Here is a 19,721-nt window from a genome sequence, read left to right on the forward strand (position 1 = left end):
TGGAGTGCAGTGGCCGGATCTCAGCTCACTGCAAGCTCCGCCTCCCGGGTTTACGCCATTCTCCTGCCTCAGCCTCCCGAGTAGCTGGGACTACAAGCGCCCGCCACCTCGCCCGGCTAGTTTTTTATATTTTTTTAGTAGAGACGGGGTTTCACCGGGTTAGCCAGGATGGTCTCGATCTCCTGACCTTGTGATCCGCCTGTCTCGGCCTCCCAAAGTGCTGGGATTACAGGCTTGAGCCACCGCGCCCGGCTAATGGGTATATTCTATGATGTGTGAATTATATCTCAACAAAATATATTTTCAAAATACGGGTGAAATCACCGGTACCTTAGCATAAACAAAGGCAATGGCACCAAACTACTGTACACTAATCTAATATGCATTTCATCCCTGCTACCATGGATTAGTAGCAGTTAAAAAAGAGAGCCAGTTTCACTTAAGAATGACCTTGATAAAGTCATACAAACAGTGAGTATGACTGAATCATGGCCCCTGCGCACACAGACCTTGTGTGACATGCTATTACACATAAAGCACTTCTCCTATATACAGAAATACAATGATCATCTCTAGGGAAAAGCACTTGTGTGACTGTATAAGTTTTTGGGCTAGCCCCTTTTTTTCATAGGATGTTATTTTTACTTCAAGAAGGACCAACGCACTATAGTTCTTGGGACTTCATTATCTGTAGTTTTACTTAGTTACTAGGTTTTTTCAAAAGCAAGCCTGTCTATTCAAGGAAAGTAACTAACAGTCATTGCTGCCAATGACAGAATTCATGCTTTCAGGCAAAAATTAGAACTTCAGAAAACCAGTATCTGCCATCATGAGTTTGACAGAGATTCTTTGATGATGTACCCTTGTTCATTACCAAAGATGCTAATAAGAACTCAGTGAACCATTATTTTCAAATGAACAACACAGGATATGCTAGAAAACAGCGCATGGGTTAAAGGTCCATTCAAAGAAAAAGACAAACCAATGGATATTAATCTAACAGTATGAAAGTTCACTGATACAGGTACAGATTCCCAGAGCAACTGACCTGTAGGAAACTACCACTTGTAGAGCCTGCTATCCTATCAAGTACTGAAATCATCTACGAAGGCCGTTTCCCATGTACATACATGTCTATCCCAAGCTGATTTTCTTCATATACATCAACCCAACTATGTACTGCAACACTCAAGAGATGAATACAGAAGCAATCATAATATGGCTGTATCCTAACGAGATTAACAAAAGGGTCAAATAATGTAACTCTTAATAAGTTTTCAGTTTTGGACAATGATTATTTTTCATTACAGTGATACATCACTTGGCAGGGCAAGGCCAGTTGCTAAGCTGGGACTTTCACAGACACTTGAAGAGTGTAACAGTGGTTAGCCAGCAGTATCTTTCTGATCTGAAAAAAACAGATCCTTCTTTGCAGTATCCGTACCTGAAACGAGATGCACAACTCTTTGGTTGTTATTTTGAGGTCACAAAACCTCCTGCTCAGGAAAATACTATGGATAGCAAAGCAGTGAGTACTAGGATTTTAGGAAAGGGGAACTGGAGGGGTGAGGGAAGCAGGTGAAATTAACATAAGGAACCAAACTGGCTGCCCTGAGGACTTCAGCAAGGTACTCTACTAAACAATATTTTGATAAGATATCTGGAAACGGAAGAGTTTTCAAACATACAGAAATTAAAAACTGAATCAAATTAACTTTGATTTGCAAACAAAGAGAACGTTTTCAAGTAAACCCACTTTTTGTAACCATCATGCTGTTTTAGAGCAGCGATATACCCAAATGGCAAACATAGCCAGAAAGTCAAATCATGTGTTAAACGGGAAGTAAAGGGGGCAGGGGGAGGACTGGGCAACACTGACAGAGCCAAAGACAAGGTATATTTTGTACTCAACAGCTCATTAATTTTAAGTGTCGTGGGAACCTGCCAGTTTTACTCCTCCAAGTAATTATCTTTTGTCTTAATTTGTAAGATTTGAGAAAGGGAGAGAAGAGGAAAGGAAAAAAAATATTCACTCTCACAGGGAAAGATTAAACCCTGTGAACATAAGAGAGAAAAAGACAGAAAGTTCGATGTATAGAAGTCCTCCACACACTGTCCCCAATTAAAAGAAATAATTGGACTAGTTTCTTTAAGGAGAGAAAAAAAGCATTCATCACTGTGAACCATATTAGGAAATTGTATTGTACTCAGATACAAATAGCTTTACATTAATGAACACAGGCAAATATATTGATTTGTATACACATACTCTGAAAGTTAAACGGCCTATAGAAAAGTGTTTTCATACCACGGCAGGCAAAATCTTTAAATCCAAAGGCTGTTATTTCGATTTAGGGTCACCTCATCCCTGAGAAGGTAAGATTTGCTCCCAGTGAGGGATGAAAAAGATATGGGCAAAAGAAGTTACTTCAGAAACATATTTAACAGCAATCATGTAACAATTTGAAAGGTAGAGAGCTACACTTTCCTAGGGGAATTCACATCTATACCTCCAGGGAGCTTGTCCTAAACAACTCTCCCCAAAAGCGTTGTTCACATATTTAGAAGCTGACACGAGTTTCCTGGAAGAGACCCTCAAGGAAGGTCTGAAAAACTGATCGCAAGGTTTTTAATACCCTCACTCCATGCACACTCTTAATTTTGATTTCTAGTTCTGCTCACCATCCCCATTTGGGCCTCAATTCCCTGAAATATAGACCAGCTGGCTGCTTCCTCTTATTCGCCCTCCAGGACTTGCTGAAGTATTTTGAATAAAGTATATAAGTGCTTTGCGTTCTTCAGAGAAAGGAGTTATGCAAATATAAGAAGGATGATCTTTTCGAAAGCACTTGCTGCAATGGCAAAGATCCACATGTGAAAAAAAATAATTTTTAGAGAAAGCTGACAAAGCTGGCCTTCTACTTTTACCTGTCTCCAAGCACCACCCAGAACCAGATGCCCCTATCTTGCCAATTACCCATGCTAATAAAGGCACCTCATCCAAACACAAGAGGGAATCCTGATGTGTATTATTAGATTATTAGATGTGTATGTAACAGGAGTCCTTACTTGGCATCCAGCAAAAGTTATAAGATATCCTGGGATTATGCAATGTATGACCTGAAATAATACAGTTCAGAAGGCCTAACCTCTTTGAAAGAGAAAAACCTAGACAAGCACCATTACAGAAAGTCAGCCGAAACATCTGCTAGCAAGGCAACAAAGGCAAAGAATGAACAGAAGACCCTGAAGATGGGACCTAATTAACCCCCAAATTAAAATACCTTCTTCCTGTCCACACCCCAAAACAAACGAAAGGGGCAAAAAAAAAAAAAAAAAAAAAAAAAAAGAGAGTCACTGTAAATAAAGAAGAAATGTGTTAAGCAAGGGAAAAAGAGACCCACCGCAAGTTTCTGATCTCAAGCCAGATATTTAAATGTACCCTTCATGTCATTACAAGGCATCCCTCACTTGGGCAAGACACAGACTCCATCGATTGGCTGGCATTAAATCCCTGTTACTGTACAAAAGCCACACTTGCTCCCTGGAGCCAGTTCAACTTTGAGTCACTATTGTCTGAAAACAATGGAATGTCTGCCAACCTGTGCCAACAGTTCAAATGGATTTTAATGTAGCATGTGTGAGTGCTGTAACCCGGTTTGCCCTGGGCCAAAACAGCACACTAACTTAGCTACAGCATCCACGGAAAACTAGGGAAAGCTGCAAGAACGCAGCTTAGGTGAGCAAAAGCCCCATTATCACCTCGCCTCCAGCCAGCTGCTCACTCGCACAGGGAACAAACGTCAACCTGGGATGCAAGAGACGGAACCTTCAGCTGGCTCTGGACTCCGAAACTCCAGTATCATAAGCAAATTCTACTGGTTTACAGGCTTTGTAAAACCCTTCTGGAACTTTCACACAATGAAATCTCTTTCACTTTGATCACAATTATAACAGAAACCTGGAAACAGAATGTTTAAAGCCAATCACATCTTCTTCCTTTTCTACAGAAGAACTTAAATTCTGTAATATTTTTCCCACCAATTACCACTTGGTTGCCACTCTCCTCACGATCTACAAGTGTGAATGCATTATGTGCAATGATAAAATAACAGACTTGGATATAACTGCCCTTTACGCAAATTTCTTACATACGTTCCTGCTAACATACGACGCTAAAGATTAAAAGGCCATAAGATCTTTATAAGACTATAAAGGTCAGGACAACAGAAAGACCATAAATCAGGATGAATGGTTTTGTCATTGAAAAATGGCTTCTTGGCCCTCTTGGCCCCCAAAGGCACTGAGGAAAGGACGGCAGACCTGATGATTACTAGCCCCACGGCCTGTGTGGGCATCAGCCGCTCTAAAATGTTAGTGTTAACGGCAAGGGAGGAACATCTGGACAAACGGCCTTATGGGGCAATGGGCAGTTGGTCTGCAAGGGTCTCATGCTTTATCACTGACAAGAATGAAGGAAAGAGCACAGAACTGCAGGTTACACTCAGAAAAGGACAGTGTTAACTCCTAAAGAACAAACGAATAAAATGTTTCTGCAGTTTTGGGTTTCATAAAACCCTAAATCCGGCCAGGCACGGTGGCTCATGCCTGTAATCTCAACACTTTGGGAGGCGGAGGCAGGCGGATCACCTGAGCTTAGGAGAGCCACCTGGCCAACATGGTAAAAACCCCGTCTCTACTAAAAGTACAAAAATTAGCCGGGCGTGGTGGTGGGCACTTGTAATCCCAGCTACTCAGGAGGCTGAGGAGGAGAATCACTTGAACCCGGGAGGCGGAGATTGCAACAAGCTGAGATCGCGCCACTGCACTTCAGCCTGGGTGACAAGAGCCAGACTCTGTCTCAAAACAAAAACAAAACACTTAAATTCCAAAAATAAGGATTTATAACAGGCCAACCACATCTGAAGTCAGTGATAAGAATTCTGGCTCACCTTTGGATTTGAGGAAGGAATCTGTGACTGTTTACTACACACTGAGAGAGAAACACCCTTGAATATGCACATGCAAGTTAGATCAGAATGCATCCCATTGACACAATTGATTATACCAGTCATAGGCAACTTGGTCGTTTTCAAAGTAAAAACATTAGCACGGGCCAGGCGCGGTGGCTCAAGCCTGTAATCCCAGCACTTTGGGAGCCCGAGACGGGCGGATCACGAGGTCAGGAGATCGAGACCATCCTGGCTAACATGGTGAAACCCGTCTCTACTAAAAACTACAAAAAACTAGCCGGGCGACTTGGCGGCACCTGTAGTCCCAGCTACCCGGGAGGCTGAGGCAGGAGAATGGCGTGAACCTGGGGGGGGCGGAGCTTCGATAGCGGTATAACCGGGCAAAAGCTACTCCACCCGGGGAAAAGGTGGACCCCTTGTCAAAAAAAAAAAAAAAAAAAAAACATTAGCACGAAAAAACTAAATACAGTCAGCCCTCTCTATCTGTGGGTTCTGCATCCATACCTAAGAGTAGTGCCCCCACCCTCACATGTCCTCCCCGACAACACCAAGCAGCATTTTGAGTCAGGTATTAATAATATAATTTTACAAAGGAGGAAAACTAAAGCTTAAAGAGGCTAAATAACCAGCCAGACACAAGGCTAGAAAGAGGTATCAGAGCCAGGAGCTTCTCTTCCACCACCAGGTACACCATCTTCTAGCTGCCTGTCACAGAAAGAATTACAAAGACGGGGCTATGCATCCCCCAACACTGAACGCACAGGGCATGGGCCAGCTGTCCCGAAGGGTGTACCTATATCCCCCTAAGACCCTACGTGGCCAGTGGAACAAATACTTTAGCAAAGCAAGAAGAAACAGAGAAAGAATGATAATCCTGACACAGGAATTACCAAGACCTTCTACCACACAGAAACAGCTCACAACACAGTTCTGGTGAGGTTGATAAAGTCACAACACTCAAGGGTAATAGTTGACTCTTTGACAGTCCTTATCGTGTCCCAGGCATTTGAGATACATAAAGTTTCTCGGGTTTTCTCAGCAATTATAAGGTTGTTCCCGGCACCAGATCTTTTCAATCACATTACGTTAATAATATGCAACATGGCAGTTTCCAACATTAACTGCTGTAACATATATCAATTCATTTAGTTCTTACCAAAACCTATCATCTCTTCTTTAGAGATAAGAAAAGTAAAACAGAAACATCCTAAGGTTGCAGCCATAAGTGTGTCAGTGCTGGAATCACGATGCTCTGAACCATTCTACCAAATGGCCACTAAGGAACACTGCCCTAAATGTGTAAAGGGGGTGGTTAGAAACATACATTGCATAATTGGTTTCCACATGCATTACTGCTCTAAAAACAAAACAAAACAAAACTCATATCCCATATTCCAACCTTTTGGAATAGTCACTTGCCTCAACAGGAAAATGGAGCTACCAGAGGTTAAAAGAGGTAAAAGGGTATCACATGAGAACTGCGATTGGGAGGGGGGAAAAAAAAAAAGCATTTGTCTGTTAGGGAGTTTTTGTCCCCGCTGAACATAGCAGGGCTATGGCAAGCTCCTGACCCTGATGTACGACGCCCCCCAAACCACCCCAGACAAAGAGAGGGCTCGATGCCCCCTCAAAGGCAACCACAGAGCAGAAATGTGATAAACTCGTCCAAATGATTGCTTTTGGCCCTTACACAACATGCCCCGGTGTGAATCTAAAAGCAATTAAATCATTCCAGCTGGGAGTCCAATGACATGTTGTTTAAAAGTCTTCTGAGAAATATCCCTCTTCAGAAAAGATGTGCACAAAAGAAACAATAGCCACTCTTCTTCCTTCCATTTTGTAAGTAATAAAAGCATTTAAAAAATATATATGCAGCTGATTTAGCAACAAGCCTTCACCAAGGTTTCCTCCACAAAGGACTGAGAAAAGCCAAGGCAAATTCATTCCAAAGGCATTTATTAATTCTTCTAGTCTACCTCACTTACCCCTGGAAAAAATAACCAATTATGAGAGCTTAAGAAAAATCTAGGCATTTCAAATATCAACTTGTAATATAAATACCCACAAAGCAGTGTTTTGATTGTGTTGTTTGGTTTCCAAATAGTCATTACCTAAGGGCTCTATTTTTAGAATCATTTGAGATTCTGTATATGTACGAGTATTTTGAAACTCTGATGTGCTATTGAAATAGAAGTTGCTGGAAGCATTGTTATTGTAACCCTTGAGTGCTAACCCAAGGTTAAAAGCTCATGTGATGCTGTCCAAATCATTTCAGATTATGTATTTTAATAAACAAATCCATTTCCATTAGGATGTTCAGTGGATTATAAATGAGCACATTAGAGTCCTGTGTAATGTTTGCAAAACAAAACATCTGCCTGGGGACAGCAGGCTCCTGCAGGAAACTACTGGCATCAGGACTCCTGCTCTAAGGAAGAGGAGTACGGCCTCAGGCCCATGTGGAAGCTGATGGCAGGACACTGTGGATGGTGTGTGTGTCCTCTCCTGCCACCTCTGCCATGAGGCCAGATGTCCTGGCTCCATGCCTGGAGCCACTCTCCTCCTCTGATTGTGGAGAAACAAGATGAAACAGGACACCCCTGGCAGTCTGGGTTCTAGGTTCTTCCGGCTAGCAGTTGAAATAAAGCTGTTCTCCTTGAAATGTGGCCTAATTAAAATTTTGGCCAAATCCGCCCCAGTAGTAAAGCATCAGCTTTCCACACTTTGTTTTCTGTGTGTTTATTTCTCCACATTTCAGCAGGGGTGATCCCTCTGGGGAGGATACAGATGTTGCTAGATTTCCTGACACGCCTCAACAGCTCGAGCATATAAAATAGGGAAAAGCACAAATCTGATAAGAGAAATACCCTGTAATGGAGAAGTCACAAAAAAAACCAGCTTGCTCTCCCCTTTCTCTTGTGAAAGATTCAACAATTCTGAGCAGCTGCTTGAATACACAATCGTGATGCCGTCACCCAGGTTCTTCCTGCTAGAAAACCTATTTTCACACCTGCGCCTTCTTCACCCAAGTCAGGAACCAAAAGGACATGAAGATCATCTGCCTCTACATTTTAATGTTTTCTAAAAATGAGGGAGTATAACTGAGGTGTGAGGAGGGAAGACTGAGCTCACCTTCTTAACTATATCCAAACTGTTCTTTCCATGCAGCCAGAGAACTTATTTTCATCTCAAAGCACACCTCGTGTTTTGCATCTATTCACCAAGAGCACTCAAAAATCAGGGAACAGAGGTAAGGGCAGAGCAAGCATCACAGCTTCCTGAGGTCAAGGTACAGCACAGTCTGGCTCAGGTGCCTTGTCTGGTGGCACAATGTGGGACTAGTGGGTTTATACTGAAGAACAGGTGGTAGGCAATTATGCAAGAGAAAATGCTAGTTCCAGGGCTAAGCCAGGACCTGGGCCTCCCTGGCAGTTCCACAGCACCTGATGTGTCCTGAGATGCAGTGCTCTCCAGGACTCTTTCCTCTGTCTGTGGTTCAGAAGATGCCTTTTTCAGGTTCAGAAAATTGCTAACCTCTTTTCTGACAGCACCTGCAGAGCTCCAAGCTTGATTATATTTGCAAGGCACTGGTGCCTGATTGCCTTTTTATTGCGAGGAACCCTCTGTAGGAAGATCTGTTTCATTTTATTTTATGTCACATTTAAACAGATACTCTCTTTGATGACTGATGGATACCCTTAATGAAATCCCATTATAAGAAATTTCTAGGAATTCTGCTCTAAACTTAGAGAGACATGGACCTCAGTGAACTTCTGCAGAAAAGAACTTTTAGCTGCCATGGGAACTGTTGCCAAAATTTGGTCTGTATTTATTCCACATGAAAACAAAGCTCTAGGTGATCCCAGCAGTCTGACCACTTGGAGGATTCTTGTGTAAACCACTGGTGTCGACTGGGATTGGTACTGACTTTCAACAACTCAACCTTTGATTGGAGGATGCAACAGTACACCAGTTTTCCTAAGGGTTATAAGAGAATGAAGACAAAGTACAGACAGCAATGTGAATGGGGTTGAAGACAGGGTGGAATATAAATATTTTAATGTGGACAAGTCACTATCATCTCAGGGAAAGAAGAATGGATTACAGGGATGAAATTTTAGACGAGAACCTTCACCCAGCTGAATAGTGATCTTGGAAATGTCATTTCCCTTGAACATATGACAATGGCTGGCATCCACCATTAGAGATCTGAATGGCTCTACTGTTGCCCATGATACAGCTTCATTGTTTCCTTACGCTGGGATATAAATGAATCAATGAATGGACAAATGAAGGCTAATCTACTCTATCATGCTGATTTCACAGAAGTAGAAATTAAGAATCAAAGAAGCTAAGTACATGCCTTGCCCAAGAACACACAGCTAACAAAACAAGTAGCTAAAAACAGGCATGCAACTAAGTTCCTGGTGACTGTTCAACGGTGGCAAAGACATTCCTAAGAAATGAACAGACAAAAATAACAACAAATATGCATATTGAGTAACACGGCATTATCTAGAAATGGCTGAGGAAGTAGCGACGTTGGCCATGAGAATATTCCACAGCTGAGAATGTTTAATTTTGAAAGAATGCTACACTTCGGTTTTTATCAATTTTGGATGAGATGATCAATAATTTTCCTCTCTGCTGTTGAAAACAGTAACTTCAGAAATACTCTTACGTTCAATTAGTACCTCTTGCCTGAGGGATTACTCCCAGTGTCACAAGTGTTTCCTTTAAGAAACAGACGTCAGCTTGTTTCCTTGTCATCCATCTTAATATAACAGCGGATATAAAACAGACTGGGGAAGGCAGCACAGCTAGCCAGCTACTGAGAGCTCAGTGCTTTTCTACAATACTGCCTGAACCTGAGGCTGACATTAGCTTTCTTCAAAGCTGACTTTGGTTTCATGAAACCAGCATGTTCTCCTGGGTCATCTGAAATCGGAGGAGCATTCCAAGAGGCCTGTGTATTACTAAGCTGGCTTTATTCCATTCCCTCCACTGGCGTCAGAAGGAATCACTGACATCCTGTGGATTGTTACACTTTGCCTTCCAAGGCCATTCAAGCCATGTGGCAACAGCAGGAAGGACTCTGCAGAGACCTATATCCCAGGTAGTGGCTTGTGGGGATTTTTTCTTTTCGTATGACTTCACAAAAGACTTGGTACTCAGATGCCTACAAAGGGACAACAAATACACAAAACCCATAAACACACACAAAAACTACAAAATGTCTTTCTTAATGGATCCCCAATGATCACTGGAGTATCTAAGCTGCTTACAGCCAACAGCCCCTGCCCCACACCACCCCACCTTAAGGACTTTGGTATATGGGTGTGAGTTGCGTGGCGGGACACAAGGGCTGGGGGGGAGCGGCGCACACACACCAGAAGACAAGGGATACAAGTCACCCAGGTAGCATCACCAAGTGACAGGGAATGACAAGAATGAGACACCGAAACCTATTTCATCAGGAGAAACCCACGGATAGACCTGAATGTCTTCCGACATTTCTGACAGATGTGCCAGGAGACATCATATCCCATTAGCTCCTTGTGGGTAGATCCTATTGCCGTGTTCATCTGTGCTATCTTCCAGAACGCTTAGGTAAGCACAGGGGCTTACATTTTTCTCATTTACACAGAAGTTAATCTTATTTGATTTAGGACCGAAAAGGTAACTCCCTAAATGGTTAATATCATTCACCATTGTTAATATGGCAAAGATTCTATGATTATGTTTCAGCACTTATCACAGTAAAATGAGTTTGAGCTCCCTCCAAATCCTCTACAAATATAGCAATTTCGAGAACATGTAAACATGAAATCTTTCCTAACACAGGTATTCAGATTTGCTAAAACTCACAAATTCTGTAAGAAAATTCTAGCAGGGTTGGTTTCGTGTTTGTGTCTCTTTGACTTGCTTGGTCTTTTGAATACCCCATAGGAAATGGAATTTTTCTGACCAGGTTAAGATCTAAACAATGCCCAGGGGTAGCAATAAAAAGAAAACCTCAGACTAAATAAGATTAAAACTTCCCTACGATGCTGCTGAAGAGCAGTGAACTAAATGGCAGAGGGACATGCCAGGAAGTGAGCGCCTGCTCCAGGAACAGGCAGGCCTAACACAGACTGAACAGGGAAATGGCTGAGGACTTCGGACAACAGAATGGGACAGCAGGAAGGACTGCAGTCTGGACAGATCTAAATACAGGTCTCTTGGGCCTGTAAGAATTCCCCCATCAAACTTCCCCTGAAGTTTAGATGAAGGCAAACAGATTGCACAGCCTCATGGATTCTCCCAAGACGGTAGTTCTGGGACTCTGCTGGGTTGAAATCAAAGAAAACCCATTCACAACTCAAATACAACATAATCAAAATGGGAGAAGCTTGGAGGTTGGGGGCAGGGCTAATCACAGATGATGTCAATCTAACTAAAGCTATAAGCCAGCTGCTCAGGGATGTGAGAAGGGCCGTTCAGTTTGGTTATCTACAAGTCTCAGAAAAGGAAGCACAGAAAGGTTTTAAGTTTCAGTAAAGTTAGTCCCCTGCCTAAACCCAGCTGGTTTGGGTATGCTTCCTGCAGCTCCTCTATTTGATGCTGTGACTCTATTGTAAAAGAAAAGACAACAGAAGAGACACGGAGGAAGAGAATCAGGAGCGAGGGCAAGGACACAACTCAGAAAAGGCAGTAGGAGGTGGGTGTGTCAGTGCTTACCCAAGATCACTCATTCCACCTAGTCCTCCCAGCCTGGAGCCAGGATACACACTATCCTACGTCAAAATTCATTCGGGGACAAAAACATCCCAACAATGTTTCTGGAAATATTTGAATTAACAAGCATTAAAAAAAATTCTTTTAATAAAAAATGAAAAAGTAGAATCTCCTAAGATTTTTGAAACTCAGAAGTTTATCTGTGTAAATGCATACAGATATGTATCTACAGATAGTTACACTTTCCTTGACTCCTAGTGGCAATGACAGTGGTCAACATAGAATCATTATGCCCTCCTTTAGGTGAGAGCCCAGCCTATCCTGTCACCCTCATTCTATCCCTTTCTTTCATACACTCCATGTAACGTGCTGCCAGATAGTCACTGCCCCTGCACATAACTAAGATCCATGCAGATGATGATTCTTAACATTAAAAACTGAATCTATGAGAAAAATCAGCATGTGAATCCAATGTCTCTACATCAAGCCCAAACACTCTGGAAAACAAAGGAGTTAGGGACCCCAGTGCAACTGTACTAGTATACACAGGATTAACTCAACTGATCAAGACGTCAGATAAATTTACCTGGGTCTTTCCAGGTCACCAAAGAGTAGACGTCCACACTAGCAGAACAACAGGCAACAGTCCCAAGTACAGGCATTATTCTGCATCACTCTGTTTGCGGTATGCTTCCTCCTTAGCAATTACATCTGTACACTAATACCCGTATTCCAATTTACATATGCAGTCCTCTTCCAACCATCCCGATGCCCTGATGACTACAGCTGCAAGTAACCTTTTCCCCAAAAGGTTAAAATGTGGTTACATTTTGTATTTACCCCATCTCCCCAATTAAACCACAAGTCCTTAAAAAGACGTCGCACCCTCTACTGTGCATATGTGTCACCTAAACACAATCAAAAGCAAGAGGCAAGCCAGCTGAACAATTGTTAAGTGGACAGAGCAGAAAGGCCCAACAATAATGAAAGCTAGACAGAGATTTCAATCATGTCTAAGCTGTGCTTGTCCTGAGCCTCTACTTCCCAGTGAATCCAGAAGGCAAATGACGGTTCAGTGCACAGGCACCAAGGAGAAAAATGAGCAGCATTCCTTTGCCTCAATCACTTACAGACAGCACTGATTTTCTGCCATTTGTAGGTAAGGCTTCTCTATCTTACAGGGTCTCAGTGGGTCCTAAGTAAAATAAGTCTATAGAGTAGCTGATAGAAGGGCAACAGAAAACAGCCATACCTCCTGACTCCCACTCTCTTTGCTTCCCTCCTCTTTCTTTGCTTTTTTTTTTTTTTTTTTTTTTTTTTTTTTTTTTTTTTTTTTTTTTTTGAGACAGAGTCTCACTCTGTCGCCCAGGCTGGAGTGCAATGGCGCAATCTTGGTTCACTGCAACCTCCGCCTCCCAGATTCAAGCAATTCTCCTGCCTCAGCCTCTCGAGTAGCTGGAACTACAGAGGTGCGTGCCACCATGCCCAGCTAATCTTTTGTATTTTTAGTAGAGACGGGGTTTCACCATGTTGGCCAGGATGGTCTTGATCTCTTGACCTCGTGACCCACCTGCCTCGGCCTCCCAAAGTGCTGGCCACCATGCCCGGCTTCTTTCCTCTTTTCTTACACTCATTCCCCCACTCAGTGTAATTCCAGTTAGTTCAGGGCTACCTCTGTGCTGCCTCTAAAATCACTCATTTTTACACCTATTCTACATCCTCCAATGTCTACTGGACAACCAATGTTTAGTAACCCTTGTTACTTTGGTCAGGGAATTGCCTACATTTACAACCTCACTGTGCATTTCCCCTTCTTCAAGTTATCTCCCTTTAAGAAGTCCTCATCACCGATGTCAGCTTTATGTTTTCGGGGCACAACTCCATTTAGGTCACTTCTCTATTGAAAAACCACTAGGCGGCTGGGCACGGTGGCTCACGCCTGTAATCCCAGCACTTTGGGAGGCCAAGGCGGGTGGATCACGAGGTCAGGAGATTGAGACCATTCTAGCTAACACGGTGAAACCCCACCTCTACTAAAAATACAAAAAATTAGCTGAACGTGGTGGCGGGCACCTGTAGTCCCAGCTACTCAGGAGGCTGAGGCAGGAGAATGGCATGAACCCGGGAGGTGGAGCTTGCAGTGAGCTGAGACCGTGCCATTGTGCTCCAGCCTGGGCGACAGAGTGAGGCTCTGTCTCAAAAAAAAAAAAAGAAGGAAGAAAGAAAAACCACTAGGCGCTTTCTATAGCCAACTTATTCATATAAGACTAGTTTCCTCGCTATGATACCCAAGCTTTTGCTCCTGCCTTTTCTCCTCCTCCTCCACAATATACACGCAAGGGGAAAATTAGTCCACTTCAGAATGAATGTGCAATTCCACAGGAGGAATAATAGTTTTCTTCCTACACCATACCCACCTGCCAAAATCACATTAGTAATTAAAGGGGGGCACAGATATTGTTTCACTAAATCTTGACCATCCCCATGTAGATACGGTCTTTTCCTGTTCCGATGCCTGTTTATCTGCAGTTCTTATAGAATTTACCATCATCTCCACAACATAAGAGTATCTGCGCTCACCTAGAACACCCTGGACTACACTAAGCTATACTAATAATCCCTTTGCCCATGAAGTGTCTGGCCCTGGAGAAGTACCCAGAACGAGCTTTGCCTTCATCTCATCTCTTCTCAACAGAGGCTCTCTTCTAGCTCTCACCCAGCGCTTTAGATTTTTTGTTATCCAAGTTCAACGGTGGACCTACCATGCCCGTTGTGAACATGTTTGTGGGTTTTTCCTTTCCTGGGGGTCGACTGGCATGAAGATGAAGCATTGTTGGTGGCTGTTTTGACGTCTTCTGTCTCATCATCTTCCTCCTCGACTTCCTCCTCATCCTGAGAGCTTCCGAAATATACCATGCTGTTGGGCAGCGCAGGAGAACCTGGTGGAATAAGAAAAACAGCTCATAAACACAGGCCTTGACCCTCACCCTTTCTGGAAGAACACCACAATGAAGACTAAACCTAAAGCCTCAAAACTGAGGAGAAAAAACAAAGCAACTGATCTCTACTGCCATTTTAAATTATTTTTCAAATACTCCCAAGATCATCTGTGCCTTTTGAACGTATTTCAAGCAAAATCTCCCAGCAGGAAGAAGATGCAAAACAGAACAAATCAGGATTTTTAAAATCGCATCTGAGTATCTCTTGAAAAAAAAAAAAAAAAAACACCTCCAAGGATGGAACAAAAAAATAATAAAATAAAAACACCTACCCACTGCTGAGGAAGAGAGATTACTCTAAATTAATAGACTTAAAAAAAAAAAAAAAAAATCGGCCGGGTGCGGTGGCTCAAACCTGTAATCCCAGCACTTTGGGAGGCCGAGACGGGCGGATCACGAGGTCAGGAGATGGAGACCATCCTGGCTAACACGGTGAAACCCCGTCTCTACTAAAAAATACAAAAAACTAGCCAGGCGAGGTGGCGGGCACCTGTAGTCCCAGCTACTTGGGAGGCTGAGGCAGGAGAATGGCGTAAACCCGGGAGGCGGAGCTTGCAGTGAGCTGAGATCCGGTCATTGCAGTCCAGGCTGGGCGACATGTCGAGAAAGACTCCGTCTCAAAAAAAAAAAAAAAAAAAAAAAAAAAAAATCAAAGAAAAGACGATTAGAGAAGCTAGAAGTAAAAATGGAATATAACATTTCATTATATAAAATCACTGTGTTGTATTCATAAGGAATGATTGGTGGATACGAGTTCCCCAAACTCCAATGGTTTTGGAAGCTACTTTCATGTCCTGATTAGGTTAACTGGATGCAAAATTACCCAAAATAGATTCCCACGCTGCACTAAGTAAAAGTGCTGAATTTGAAATAAAAAATGAAAAAACAAACCTCCCAACAAGAAAACCGACCTCCTCACCCTTACCCTTTTACATCTTAACCTTGCATCCTCAAAGATTCTCATTCCAGATTTTAAAGTAACAAAAAAACAAGCTCAATCAATATCATTACTTTTCTAGACAGGGTGTGGCTCTGTTGCCCAAGCGGTGGCGCAGTCACAGCTCACCGCACGCTTTACTGGGGTCAAGCAATCCTGTAGGCTACAGCTACAGGCGCGCCACCACACCTAGTTAATTTTTCGTAATTGTTGTAGAGATGGAGTCTCGCTATGTTGCCCAGGTTGGTCTGAAACTTCTGGACTCAAGCGATCCTCCTGCCTTGGCCTCCCGAAGTGCTGGGATTGCAGGCATGAGCCCCCGTGCCCACGCTTAGGCTCAATATTCTTTTAAAAAAAAAAAAAAAAAGCACAATATAGTTCTTCTTTATCAAACAAAGGCAATTCAGGAGATATAATCAAGTCATTCGTACATTATTTGGAACCAGAGGCTTCTAAAACACAAACAAAATCCCCTTCAGATAATAGTAAAAGAACTAAATAGGAAATTCACGTCTTCTCTGGCCTGCCTGCCTATGAATGAGCTAAAAACACTCTAGTAACATCAACGAAGAGACAAATCACCAATTCAGTCTCCTATCTAAATAGAGATCTCAAAGATCGCAAGGTTTAAACACACAGTTAAAACCATTTCTGTCCAGCTTTGGAACTATATGCTCAGTGACAAGGAAGTGGAAAATTTCAGGAGCTGAAATGGCAAACCAAGCATCCATCTCCCCAAAATGCAAAGAGTATGTGGGACCTTCAACCCCTTCCTTTTCCTACAGGCATCTTCATGACCTACCAATGTTCAAAAACCCTCCAAATTATGTGAACCACATCACTGACTGAATATGCAACTTCAAAGGGATGTAGTCAGCAGAAAGATCCTCTGTAGATAGAAGATTTCAACTTGGTCTCACAAAAGCCATTTTGATGTTTTGTTCCCCTCCCCTTAATTGTCTCCATTTAGAAGTAGATTCTGGACAGAAAGAAGGTTCTTAAACCTGACACAGATTTTGGGGAAAATCAAATAGAAAAGGGAGTAAAATAAAGAGTCAGGAGTTAAAAGAGAAAGAGAAAAAAATATCTACCCCCATTTCCACTGGACCAAAATATATGCTCAATCCAAATGGTTTTACTGTTAGTACAAGACTGACTAGGAAAACAGGAGGCTAATAATTAGCATGATTTTCAGTACAGTATCACCATTCCTGTGTACAGACAGGTTATCTACATAGTCAAATATAACAACATTGTTGATCCATCCTCCCTAAATCTACCTTTACAAGTATTTATGAAAAAGCAAGAGTAAGTACAGCCCTCAAAAAATGTTCAAATTATTTTACTATCGATCTAACATATGCTGTCAGTCATACTATTAGGAGAGAACTTGTAAGTTTTAGACTCTGCTATTAAATTTCCCTCTTTTAAAAGTTAAATAGTTCCTTCCAGATAAAAATAGCCATGCTTAATTTCTTTTAAAGCACAGCCTTCCTATATTGTATCTTGGAGGCAATGACTAGCAGCTGAAATCCAAACGATGGAACGGTATAAAACAGCAGGTTTTGTGTAGATCTTTCTTATAGTAACTTCTGCAGCCAATTCAATCATTTGTCAGAGGGAAACAGTAACAGGAGAAGCAGGAGGGACTGAAAAGTTACAGGCATGTATTTCAAGAGGAGAGCCATCACCCCTCCAGCCTTCCTCTCTCCCCTCAGTTGCAAAGGCAATAAACTCCACAAATGAGGCCATGTGGGAGCAATATAAAAACACAGCAATAAGGCCAGGCGCGGTGGCTCATGCCTGTAATCCCAGCACTTTGGGAAGCCGAGGCGGTGGCTCACCTGAGGTCAGGAGTTCAAGACCAGCGTGGCCAATATGGAGAAACCCCATCTCTACTAAAAATACAAAAACTAACAATACAAATGGTGATGCACATTTGCAATCCCAGCTACTCGGGAGGCTGAGACAGGAGAATCACTTGAACCTGGAGGCAAAGGGTGCAGTGAGCCGAGATCACACCACTGCACTCCAGGTTGGGCAAGAGAACAAGACTCTGTCTCAAAAAAGAAGAAAACACAGCAATAAGATCCACTAAAAATATTCTAAGATTCAAAGAGAATCAGGTAAAAATCCATGTAAAGCACATTGGAAATAAGGAATTAACTTCCACTTAACAGGATCTGTTGAGGATTTTTTTAAAAACTCAAACATTAGAGAAGCAGCATGAAGCAACTATCACATTCCTCACACTCAAGATGTTGAGAGAAAGGGTGAGGATTGAGTTTATGTTGCAAAGAACTAAAATGGAGAAAACATCTAGACGCTCAATTCAGCATCCAGACTTTATTGATATCCACAAAGGATAATATATTGTTTTTGAGAAAAGGAATCACTCTGTCACCCAGGCTGGAATGCAGTGGTGTGATCATGACTCACTACAGCCTTGACCTCCTGGCTGCAAGTGATCCTCTCACCTCAGCCTCCTGTAGCTGGGACTACAGGTACACACCACCAAACCCAGATCATTTTTTCATTTTTTGCAGTTCTTATAGAATTTACCATCATTCCAAGGCTTGTCTCAAACTCCTGACCTCACATGATCTTCTCATCTGATCTCCCATAGCACTGGGATTACAGGAGTGAGCCACCATGTCCAGCCCACAGATGATAATTTTTTAACAAAAGCAGAAAACAACCAATATTATGAATGGATTTGTTTTAATGGCTCCTCCACAAAAACAAATAGGTGATGTGACCTGCTGAGTACTGGGAAAGAAAGTGAGGGGCTAAAATAGAAGAAATGTAAGATTAGAAATAGAAGACCAGTGAGGAATAAGGGCAATTCTGAGGAACTTGCTCTCAAAGTAAAACCTTCTAACAACATTAAGTCCCTCTGACGGAACTAGTCCTGAAGTCAGAGGTGGGAAAGAACACCATTTCTCCTACATATGGGGACAAGGAAAAACGTATTGTTTTCAACCCAGAAGATGATTCTGCTTCTATTCAGATGATTGGCACGTTGGTCTGGATCTAAAGGTAAAGTATCAACAAAGAAAAACGGGTAATGAAGGATTGGTAAATCAAATGGGGAATCAGGAGGTAATATGTTGGAAGAAGGAAGACTTGGAAAAGGGAAAGTATAGGAAAGGGATTGAAGCAGAATAAAAATGAACTCCAGGGGAGGAGGTCGGTTAACCACCACCAAAGTGCCCTTAGTTCAGAGGTTAAGCTTCTGCCCCTTCTTCTCACTGGTGGGTAACCCATAAGGACAACACTGTCGTCCCCCTAAGCCGCCAGCCCCGCCAGCCCGCATATGACCTGACTCTCCTCCCAGGCATCATCCACCAAGGGCAACTGCCAATCCATCACCCATCCACCAGCAGGAGCACTCATGAACAATCAGCATCTCCCCTAGAAGGAGCAGACATCCAGAATTTGGCCAGGCACCCTCAAACCTGTCCATCTCATTAACCTCATAGACAAACTGAAGTAGGTACAAAAGAATAAAGCCAACAGAGTCTAATGCTGCACATGCCAATGCTCTGTCACTACGTGGTTGCTGTAAATCCCTCTAAGAATCCTGCTGGCGTGTCCACTTGAAAATCACAGAGGGGTCAAACTGTCATGCCAGACCCAGAGAAGCCACAGAACTGGCAAAATGAAGCTAAAATGGGTTCTTTTTTTCTCATTGAGACAAACGCAGTAACATCACCTCACATTTCATGCAAAAGTAAAAATTATCACTGATAGAAAAGGACTGAATGTAGTAACAGCTCAATAACAACCTCAAATGTGTAAGACACAAAGCATCTTAGAAACTACAATTAAGACATTTACATAAAGAGCATTTATTTCTTCTTTACCTAGATACAAGCTTGATTATCTCTTTTAAAAATAAATGCAGAGGAGGAAGAATCTGCTGGATACAAACAGGATGAAGGAAAGGATATTTCAAACCCCTCAAGACACACAGCAGACCAGGGTGTTTATCACTGGAGAAAACTACTGCATATTCCTCAGTAGGGAATGGGTTAATGGATGCATTACGTAATTACATCGTGCTAAGTCGGTAGAAACTTCCTATCTAGCAGA

At 42.4% G+C, this 19,721-nt stretch overlaps 1 protein-coding gene across 5 annotated transcripts in view; it reads right to left on the reverse strand.

Annotated features, from left to right (window-relative positions):
* Positions 1-19,721, reverse strand: part of JARID2 (jumonji and AT-rich interaction domain containing 2) — a 284,760-nt gene that overhangs the window by 43,231 nt on the left and 221,808 nt on the right. For all 5 annotated transcript variants that reach the window (XM_017874507.1, XM_017874509.1, XM_017874511.1 and 2 more), the window contains one exon: positions 14,453-14,629. In XM_017874507.1, the coding sequence (XP_017729996.1) occupies positions 14,453-14,629 (177 nt within the window). The remainder of the gene's footprint in view (positions 1-14,452; positions 14,630-19,721) is intronic.

Source organism: Rhinopithecus bieti, unplaced genomic scaffold, assembly GCF_001698545.2.
Source record: "Rhinopithecus bieti isolate Rb0 unplaced genomic scaffold, ASM169854v2 scaffold_7684, whole genome shotgun sequence".
Classification (NCBI taxonomy): domain Eukaryota; kingdom Metazoa; phylum Chordata; class Mammalia; order Primates; family Cercopithecidae; genus Rhinopithecus; species Rhinopithecus bieti.